This window comes from Hipposideros armiger, unplaced genomic scaffold, assembly GCF_001890085.2.
Source record: "Hipposideros armiger isolate ML-2016 unplaced genomic scaffold, ASM189008v1 scaffold_383, whole genome shotgun sequence".
Taxonomy (NCBI): domain Eukaryota; kingdom Metazoa; phylum Chordata; class Mammalia; order Chiroptera; family Hipposideridae; genus Hipposideros; species Hipposideros armiger.
The window spans coordinates 1,619,234-1,630,444 of record NW_017731733.1 but is presented as its reverse complement, the minus strand read 5'-3'; the positions used below and the strand labels follow the sequence as shown (position 1 = coordinate 1,630,444).

The following is an 11,211-nucleotide window of genomic DNA, read 5'->3' as shown; positions in this document are numbered from 1 at the left end:
TATGTCTAAAAGTGATCTTGCTAAGAATTACTATAGATGCTTTATGAAAGAATATTGCATTCCTTTTTAGAATGTTTGCCAATGTCAACTAAATGTCTAAGACCTAGTCAGCTTCTAAATCTGAAATGTGACACATTTGCTGGGTTCTTTGTGCTGTGGGCCCATTTGCATAGCAGTGATGTAATACCTACTGGCCAGGTGACCAAAATTTCTCCCCAAGTAATTAACTCTGTATAAAAGGAGAGAGCTATCCTAGTTTGTCAAAGTGTTGTCTATAAACCAAAGGCGCTTCATTAAATAAAGTATGCTGTACCCATGCAACAGGATACCATCCAATGATTAAATATGACTCACCAGTGTTCTTATTGATATGTTAAGATGTTAACGCAGTAGGTGAAAAGAATATACAACACAACAGTATGAAATATGTGTTTATGTGCAAATATATTCAAAGAAATGTGTTTTGAAGAATATATGCAAGAATTCTCAGGGCTTTGAAACTTTTTATCTATTTTCTGATATTTCTGAAAATAACATTTATCAATTTTACAAATCTAGTCTGATTAGAAAGGCTAAATGGGTAAAGAGCAGACCAGTAAGAAGCACATATCCTCTCATCAGTAGTCACATTTCTCTTACTTAAAAGCTATGTAAGTATTGACTTTCAGTAAAATGAGAGGGCAGTGAAGGCAGATGAAAGAAATGTTGAATCAATGTCAGAATTCTAACTTGATTATTTAGGGAGGATCTAGTCCATCAGAACTTTACAAAAACAATCGAACAACTAATCATCAGACCAATCTTTAATATCTCTGTGTACTTCTTCAAAGAATCTCACAATTTTCAACAAGAAGTAGACAAAATGGAGCCAGGCATCCAAATTTCCTAAAGTTATAATCATGCAGAAACAAACGTGGGTATTCAACCCTTACAGGCGGGTTTAAATCACATATGGAACTTTAAAAAGAAAACAATGTGTGGGCCAGCCGAGTGGCTCAGTTGGTTAAGAGCTCGCTCAAGAGTGTGAGCTCTGAGCAACAAGGTCGCCGATTTGATTCCCAGCGCTAGCTGAGCTGCCAACAGGTGGCAAGATGGCTCAGAAAACAAAACAAAACAAAACAAAAACGTGCAAGGGCTCCTACCCCAGAAATTCTCATTAGGTAGGTGTGAGAGGAGACTGGAAGCATAGGTGATTCAGAGGCACAGGTGACTAGTAATTTAGGAAAATGCCCACTAGGTGGCACTCGCGCCCCCAAAATAAACAAAACTACACCGAATTTGTAAAAGTACACTGTGCTTTTTACTTTGCGTGTGTCTGCCTTTAAAAGTGTATCCTAAGTTACTTTCGTTATTTACACATGACAAATGGGAATTTTTAAAGCTTGCGTTACTCACAGCACCGCAATACGGTCCAGAGGATGGAGAATTAACATCTGGTCCATCATGGAGGATGAGATAATTCTGGACACAGTCTCCGGCGTCGTCAATGCTGATAAAATAAAACCTGACGGTGACAAGTCTTCCGGCAGGAGCGATGATGGCCCATTCGCAGTGAGTGTGGTTCGGGTAAGTGCCTGGATAGCCAGGGCTGGTGAAGGAGCCACTGTCTCCANATCTGTACCAAACGACAACAACAACAAAGCACGTGGGCGACGGCCAGGAGGGTGCAGGGACAGGAAGGAGAGAACCCCGGCTGGCACTCTCCGGTGTTTCCCTGGCCCTGGAAAGTGGGTATCAGCGGGTAGGGTCCGGCTGCAGGGAGGAGGATGGGGCGCAGCAGGGAAGTGGCAAGGGTCCAGCACCCCTCCAGCCGCGCGGAGACAAGCAGCCCCAAGTGCAATGCCACACACACTCACCACAGAGGGCAGGACCTAACAGGCTGGGTGTGAAACGGGCAGGGTTTCGCTGGGCACAATACCGCGGCGAAAAAGATGCAGTCGGCCCGAGGTACAAGCGCACCCAAACGAGGGACACGCCCTGTCCCGGAGCTCCGCGCAGGCGCACTCGGTGCCACGCTTATTTGCAAGCCACGCCCACGCCCGCGCCCGCGCCCGAGCCCGACCCTTCCCAAATTAGGAGAACAGTTGATTAGACGTGGCCTCAGGCGAGGCTCCGCCCATAAAAGAACACATATGCCCAAGGCCAGCCAATCACGTCAGTTATTCGGCTTTGAGACTCCGCCCTCCCCCGAGGTTAGTCCACCCACATGGAATCCCGGGTTTGGAATTCCGATTGGGCAAGAGACAGCGCGTGCGCACTAGTGCTGGCGCAGGCTCAGTTCGTACGTTTAAGCGCAGAGTGCTGTGGGCGGAAGTAGGTAAGTTTAGGAAGCGACTGCGGAGGGAGAGCTGTAGCCGTGGTTGGGCTTTGGGAAAATAGAAGTAAACTTTTTCTGTGTCCTGCATCTATAGCTGTGAATCCACTTATCAGAAGTTGCTACCATTAGTCCCTTATCGATTGTGCCTCCCGATATATTATGAGCTCGTCAAAGACAAGAATCCATGGTGGTTTGTGTGTCCCCAACACCCAGCTCGCAACCATGGACGTCTGTGTCACGTGAAGGGGGAAACACCAAGATAAATAAATGACTTTTCTAATACACTCAAAATTGTGCCATGTTTCAATTTGCTTTCTATTTAATGATGATTTCATTATACAACTTTCATTGTTTTCTTACTAGGGTTTCTAACTGCTACTCCTTGTATCTCTTTAAAAAACTGTTAGGACTAATAAATGAATTCACTAAAGTAGCAGGATACAAATTCAACATACAGAAATCAGTTACATTTCTAAACACTAACAACAAACTATCTGAAGGAGAAATCAAGAAAGCAATCCCATTTACAATTACATCAAAAACATTAAAATACTTAGGAATACATTTAATCGAGGAGGTGAAAGACCTGTACACTGAAAACTGTAAGATACTGATACAAGAGATTGAAGAAGACACAAATAAATAAAAAGATAACCTGTGTTGTTGGATTGGAAGAATTAATATTGGGAATAAATGTTCAGATTACCCAAAGCAATCTAGAGTCAATGAAATCCCAATGGAATTTTTTCATAGAAATAAAACAAAAATCCCAAATTGTGTATGGAACCACAAAAGACCCTGCAGAGCCAATAAACCCTAAGAAAGAACATATTTTGAGACATCACACTTCCTGATTTCAAAGCATATTACAAAGCCATAGTCATCAAAACAGTAAGATACTGCCACTAAAAACAGGTGCATAGATCAGTGAAACAGAATAAAGAGCCCAGACATATACCCTTACTATGTATATGGTCAAGTAATTTTTGACAAGGGTGCCAAGAACAGACAATGGGGGAAGGATAGTTTCNGGGAGACAGAGAGGGGTGTCATATCCAAGAACACAGGAGGTCCAGACCTGCCGCCACAGTGCTCTTGGCTTTGGGTCTTTTTCCTGTAAGATAGTAATTCCCACTGAGTACCCTAATCACTTGTTCAATTCATTTTTCTCTTCACAGGACCCACGAGAACAGTAGACATCTCTGGGACATTAGAAGATGCTGACAGGGGAGGTGAAGGCTCTGAACACAAATGTACATTCCAGATGTAATCTAGGGCTTGGCCTTCCCGTGGTAGTGATACAGTTGGAATCCTCAGTTAGAAATTTCCGTTCCCACCCTAGTTAACATGGATGGAATGCTGAGGCTCGCTAGTATGGCTGCCATAGAAACCATGCCACAATCTTCACACCGAGAGCCAGACGCAGCTACACTTTACAGGTCCAAGTTGCAGTTTTCTGGCTTTGCTGATTGGATAGGAAGTTTCCGACCCATTTCTATGGAATAAGGAAGGACAGCTGCGGGGAGGAGTTCTCACCCTCCAGTGCTGGAGGGCTGGCCTTTACTCAGTGGCCTTTGGCCATTTGCACCCATAAGCAAATGGTAAAACATGAACTTTAGTCAATAACGGTTAGCTGGAGCTTGAGATGAGCCAGGAGTAGCTACACTGGGACTTTGAATTGACGGGATAATTGTGTTCTTTCTCCATCTCCCACCCCTCCCCTCATGTCTGCTGACCGCTTTATAAACATTTTTAGACTCCGTGGTGGGTGAGATATATAGGTCTGAGAGTTTATACCCTGACTGACACAAAACCATCCTGTATTTCTCTCCTCATTTCCTCCCTGTTTCCTCCCATGGCAAGTATTTCTCATGAAAAATGCAAGCGCTTCCTCCCAGGACTTGTTACACTAGAGGCTGAGGATATTCATGTATGAAAACTTAGATGAATTCTATAGGGGAGAGCTCTCAAGGAAAAGAAAACTCCATAACAAGGGTAGATTAGAGGAGCAGACAAACTTTTTGGAAACCTCACCAAAGACTCTCATGTAGCTCCAAATTCAATTCACAGAGGAATTCAGCACCCTCTGTGTCTATAAGGTTTACCTGGCACCTCCGTGTATTTCCTGAGAATTGAATTCATTCTCCACAGAGTTTGCAAAGGACAGCCAGGTGAGCTCCAGGGTTTTTATAGCAAAATAGAGGCACTGGCTCCGTGCACCGTCCGCATCAGTTACGGGTTTATTGAGAAGATCTCCCTGTGACCAGCAAGCTAAGTCCTTCTCACTTGCTGTAAGTGAAGTCAGGTGGGTGGAAAGGACACAGGGGGCTCTTCCGGTGGTGGGGGGTGGGGTCACAAAGGTGCAAGCCCTCCAGGAGCAGGCTCAGGAGGTGTATTTCCAGTGTATATGGGGGGAAGGAGTGGAGGGTGGGTGGCAGGAGGACAGACAGCAAACTGCGAAGTTGCTTCTTTGTCCAGTTCAGAGCAGCCCCCTGCTTCTGCTGAGCCCTTGGTCAAGGACACAGCCTCCTTGCTGTGGCATCAGGGAAATTAGGCTGATGATTTATTATCATTTGGTTTCATTTTCATCTCCACACAAAACATGCTTCCTAGTGTCAGTGCCATTGTCCACCTCCCAAAGCAGCACTTTGCACTTGGACACTCCCCTGGTTCTTCGGGTCGGGACTCACACATCCCATCCTTCAAGAAGCCTTCTCTGTCCCTAAACTGACTCTGTTAGTCCTTCCCACATCACATAGGAATTGACTACTTCCTGTCTGTCTGTCCCACTGGACCATGAGCCTCCGGGATGGGGGCCCTGAACACGTCGTGCTCCCTGTTGGGTTTCTGTGCCTGGACCTAGAAGATGCTTGTTAAGTATTTGTGGAATGAAGGATTAATGAATACATTANACAACTAAAGAGGTATTGCTTTGCATTGTTTACACAATCATTGATAAAACAGTTTAAATGATAATAATGACGATTAAGACCACTACCTGCCATTCTATAGGCTGAACATTTGTATTCCCCCCAACAGTCATTTATGGAAACCTAACCTCTATTTTGTGATGTTATTAGGAGGTGGGCCTCTGGGAGGTGATCAGGTCATGAGGGCAGACGTTTCCTTTCACCATGTGAGGACACAGTGAGGTGACGGCTGTCTGTGAACCAGGAAGCACATCCTCCCCAGACACTGAATCTGCCCATGCCATGATCTTGGACTTCCAGACTCCAGAACCGTGAGAAATAAATTTGTTTGTTAAGCCACGCAGTCTGTGGCAGTTTGTTACAGCAGCCCGAATGGACTGAGACATGCCAGGTGGTATACTGGGCACTTTACAGATAATGACGGTAATTCTATAAGGTAGCTATTCTTATTATTCCCATTTTATAGATGAGAAACCTGAGGCGCAGTGAGGTTAAGTGATGTGCCCAAGGTTACACAGCTAGTAACCAAAAAGCTGCTCACAAAAAAAGAGGCCACGGCTGACTGGAGCCGGAATGTCAAACGATTGAAAACTAGTAAAAGGTCATTATTAGTTCAGTTACACCAAAGGGGTCTCAATTTTTCTTTCCTATCTGGATGAACCATATTCAGTTTTTACCCTGTCTTAAAATCAAATGTCAACACTGAACAGTTGTATCGTGTTGCTGATGGCTGTAAGCGTTCCCCTCTCTGGAAAGTTGGGAAGAAGTCTGGCCAGGAGACCAAGGCTACACTCCCTCCGCTGTGCTACACTTCCCACCTTAGCTCACCTGAATTTTCAACTAAAAGGAACAGCATCCTTCTTCAATCCAGTTTTCCCAAGCACTGTGCCAAGTCTGGANTACCCAGGCTGAGACCCTTTGTTCTCTCCTTAATTTGTTCAGTTGAATTCACTATTCATTCATGACAAATATTGGGTCTTATCTGAGGCCAGTCTAGCTGCCATTAAGACCCAGAGCTGCCTGGTGCCCTGTAAGTAGCACGTCTGCTCCCAGGTGGGAGACTGCCCGGATCCGCGTTGTCTCAGCTTCGTGCAGCAGCAGGAAGTGGAAAGAGCTTCAGCCAAGGGCTTTGCTCCACTTGACTCTCAGTCTTTCCAGGGAAAGGACAAGGAACCACATTCTGAATGATAACAACTGAGCACCTGACCACGGTGGGAGCGTAGCAGGTCACTTGGTGTGTCTGTTTTGTAATAATTCAGCAAATCTGGTATCTACTCAGCAGCCAGCACTTCTCAGCCAAACTGGATTTTTCTTCCCCCATAAAGATATATGTGCAAAACAGGAGACCCCAAATTTATAAGGAGGAGGACTTGAAAAGTTAGAACCTGATAGGCTGGATTCTCTATTAACGCCAGCACATGGGGGCGGGGTGACTATGACACTCCTAAAATGAACTGGGGTAGATTACTTGGTCCTCAAAGAGCAGAGGGACAATCCAGGTGTTCCCCCAGGTATCCATCGTCACATCACGCCTCCTCACGCTATGTATGTTTCCTGGATAATCTCATTACTCTCGTTATTTTAACTACCGACTCATGGGATGATGACAACCAAATCTTCAGGCCTTCTATTAAGTGGGACAAACTTTTATGTCCCACTGTCTCCTCAATTGCCCATGGGCAATTCAAACTCATCTTTTTTTTTTTAAACCAAAACAGATTTTTTTTCCCCCTCTTATTCTCTCTTACATTACCATGAATATAGTTCCATTGGACTGGAGCTAGATAGCCTCTTAATTGATTTCCCTGTGTTTGGCATTGGCCCCTTCAATTCACCTTATACATAGATGCCGCTAACTGTAGAAGTATTTTTCCAGGCATGGCCCGGGGAGCACCAGACTCACAACACCAGAGATACTCATAAAAAATTCAGAGTAATGGGTGCTATGTGGAGGACTTAGTCTCTGAGGGTGGGGCTCAGGGTATTGCACTTGTATCAAGACACCCGGATGTTTCTTTTGCACATGAAAGTTTGAGAGCTTCTGACTGAAGAACCAAGTTCAAGTTTCTTACCACCCAGAGGGCTTGTGTATAGCTGAAAAACACATTAAGCTAGAAGTAACTTTGACAATTTAGTTCATCATGCCCTCTTGACTTCAAGTGTTTTTCAAGTACTGGTGGAAAGGTCACTCTATGTGACTGTCATTCATCCTCTACTTATTACCTGCGGTGCGTCCTGAAACGCTAGGTAATTCTGGTGGCAGTCTTGCGAGGGCAGCTGTAGTGTCCACACCTTTATCTCGACCTGCTGATGTGGGGGAGCTTCAAAGACCCAAGTACAGGTGGAAAATGGGACATCTGGATTTGATGAATTGGGTGATGAAATATTTTGTGGGGTCTGGGTTGCATTATAGGTTCCACCACAAGTCACTGAGATGGGGAAAAAAGAACAACTTTCAGGACAACTTTTACTCATGTCTCATGTCACACACACAATATTTAAAATTCTGCTTTCCCTGCCCTTCCAGCCCAAAGGAGCTATATTTACATTGTTCTGTGAAGGATTTAGGGTAGATATTCTTGACTAAGAAAGAATTGTACTAGATTTGCATCTTGGATTAAACACAGTTATCAACGTGGTGTAATTGACATTGAGTTTAGATGATAATTAACATTGAATTTATTAATTAACATTGGTTTTAGATATAAACATGGCATTATGTTCAGTGCATAAATATATGTGTTTCATAATATATAAAAATATCTCAATTTACTCACTGTTGATGATGGTATATGTAGCATTAAATCCTTCCCTTTCTACACTTATGTCACTGACAAATTGAACTGTCAGGAAGTTACTAGAAGAGATAAAGGGAGCAGGTACAGTGGGACCACAAAACGTTCCAGCCAAGTTGTCATTTTCACTATCCCCATCATATAACTGAGAAGAAAAACAGTTCATTAGTTCTCCATGACTCACAAAGAAGTTGCATATTTTACACTAAAATAGACATGAAGTCACAACAGTTCGTGATTAAGAATCTTACACTGATGTTCTTAGAGCTGGTTTTCATTTAAGAACAGAATTGCTATTGAATCAATTATATTATAATGATTTACAGTAAAAACCTGGTATGATGCCTACATTTTCCCCTCATTGTTAAAGCAATACATGATTTTAAACATAATGTGTCATTACAGTTAGCAAACCCATCGCTATCCTCACTTCCACTCTCACTGCCACGCTGGTCCTCGCCACAGTCATATCCTGGGTTCTCACTGCAGCTTTCTCGATGTCACTCTTGGCCCTCTTTAGCTTGTCCTCAACACGCCAGCCAGAGGATTCGGTTACGATGTAAGTGGGCCAGGTCACCACTGTGCTAAGAACCCTCCCACTGCTCCCCACCCACTGAATATAAAAGCCAAGCCATTACGATGGCCTCCGAGGCCTGATAGAATCTGCCCTCCCCGACCTTTCCCATCTGATACCTTACTGTCTCCACTCAGCTTTCTCTGCTCCTTGAGCAAACCCGGCACACTCTTTATTTCATGGCCCTGCTTTCATTGCTTCCTTTGCCTGGAAGGCTCATGTCCTATATTCCCATATGGCTTGTTCACCTTCATTGCTCCAGGCCTTTACTCAAATATCACTGGCTTAGTGAGGCCTTCCTTGACCACCCTACTTAAAATCTAAACGCTCCCATCCTTGCCTTTCTCCTTCTCTGCTTCATATTTTCTTTAGTGCATGCACTGCCTTTACATAGTGCATATATTACTTGTGTTATTGTCTCCCGTTCTAAAGGGAATTCAAGTTGCGTGAAAGCACAGGTTCCTGTCTGCTCTGTTCACTGCTATGTCCCATGTTTAGAAGAGTCTCTGGCACATAAGAGGCACTCAATCAATATCTAATAAATGGGTAAGCACTGTGATTCCTCTCTCCCGGTACCCACCCCTCCCAACCCTGTCCTCCCCAAGTCTTTGTTATATGGATAAATGGCTCAAGCCTAAAACTGTAGTTATCCTTGACTCCTTTTCTCTCCCTGGCCCCCACATCTATTCTACTCTGCCTTCAAAATCTATCCCACAGGGCCCCATCTCCATTACTACCATCCTGTCCTTCACCGTTATTCCTGTAACATCTTCCTGACAGATGCTTCTAGACAGCGGCCACGCCAAGCCGCCCGAGTGTTTGCGAACTTAAACCGGATTACGCTCCTGCTCAGCCTAAAATGCTCCAGTGGACCCCCATTGCACCCAAGCTCTTCGTGGTGGTCTGTAAGCCCCTACTGGTCTGGCCAGGGCCTGCTTTCAGCCCAGCCCCCACTCCCCTGCTTCCTGTGAGTCCTCCATCCCGGGTTCCTGCTCACTGCCCCTCCCGCCGGGAGCACTCTCTCCTCAGCTCTGAGGCAGCCCACCCCTCCCGCCACTGGCCCTCAGCTCAAACGCCCCCTCCTCAGAGAACCTACCACACCTAAGGTGGCCCGCCCCCAACATCTTCCTCTTCCATTTTCTTATCAGAATGAAAATGAATCTTATTTGTTGCTTCTTAACTTTTTCTGGTCTCTCTCCCAACAAGATCTTAAACGCCCTGGGTGGGAAGTGTGGTTATTCACTGTGGGGTTGCCAGCACCCACAAGTCCTCATCACAGGTGCCTTCAACAAGCGCCTGTTGACATAGTGGGTGCTTGGATCGCTCTCAAATACGTTACTAAAATACAAAGTTTTCTCTGGTTTAGTAACCTTCATGGTATTTCTAAAACAGCATGTGTGTAGATCCAAATGTTGAACTTGTAACAGAACCATGGTATGTATAAACCTCGGAATACCCATGATCATTGACATTATTTTGAAATGCTAGGAATACATAAAATAGAAATGGTTATAGTGATTTCATAACGAACAGAAAAAAAATAAATTGACCACTAGATGGCACTGTCTCTCCCACTTAAATACAATTTTCGAAAATTTAGAGCCAGAGGAGACAAGAATTGGGTAGTCTAGCCCCTCATTTTGTAAAAGAGTACCTTGGCCAAGTTTTAGGTAATATAAATTTTCTGGTAAGCAAGTTAAAATTTGATTGTAATCATTGCTGTCTTTATCAACGCATTCATATTAGCAAACGTTTTTATTCTATGTACCGTGTCTCTAATTAACACGGGGGATTAGCTTCAACTCTTTGGGAAGAACTGGGTCTGCATTGGTCTTGTTCTCTATAACAAATGTGAATGTGTGTGCCAGGCCTCTCTGCTATGTCTTATCGTACAAGGATGTATAAGGTGTTTTCCTTGCATTCAAGACACTGACACAAATTATTGACAGAATGAGATCCATAAACTAAATATACATATATGTTTTTGTGAATTATATATAAGATAAAGAAATAGAAAGCTACAACCAAAGAATTAAATGCAATCAGGGAACCCAGATGATGGAGTCAGGGAAGAGCTCACACAGACATTTAAAAGGAAGCAGAGACTGGCCCAGCCAAGTGGTTCAGTTGGTTAAGAGCTCGCTCAAGAGTGCAAGCTTTGAGCAACAGGATCGCCGGTACAATTCCCGACCAGAGCTGAGCTGCCGTTGAGCTGCCAACAGGTGGCAGGATGGCTCAGCTAACAAAAAAATAAAATAAAATAAATTTTAAAAAATAAAAATATAAGGAAGCAGAGACCTTGCAGCCCCACAGAAGAGGAAGGGCAGCGCAACCGGAGGGCCCATGATGCAGAAGGAAGGCCATAGGAATATAAAAGGCACGGGGGATTATTACTTTGCGAGGGGTGAAAAGGATAACTATTGCATTGTTTTGTACACCTGAAACTAATAATAATAATAATAATAATAATAATAATAATAATAATAATAAAGAAAGAAAGAATAAAGAATAAATAAAAAATAAAAGGCATGGGGCTCTAACTGGCATTTAGTGTTTAGCAGCCACATGGCAGAATTCCATCCTACAATTCACAGG

General features: G+C 44.0%; 1 protein-coding gene across 1 annotated transcript in view; it reads right to left on the bottom strand.

Annotated features, from left to right (window-relative positions):
* Window positions 1–1,233: 1,233 nt before the first annotated feature.
* Window positions 1,234–11,211, bottom strand: part of CUBN (cubilin) — a 256,725-nt gene continuing 246,747 nt past the window's right edge. The window contains exons 61-64 of the mRNA XM_019662920.1: window positions 8,025–8,187; window positions 7,461–7,676; window positions 4,423–4,606; window positions 1,234–1,615 (exon numbers count right to left, since the gene is read on the bottom strand). Of these exons, the coding sequence (XP_019518465.1) occupies window positions 1,234–1,615; window positions 4,423–4,606; window positions 7,461–7,676; window positions 8,025–8,187 (945 nt within the window). The remainder of the gene's footprint in view (window positions 1,616–4,422; window positions 4,607–7,460; window positions 7,677–8,024; window positions 8,188–11,211) is intronic.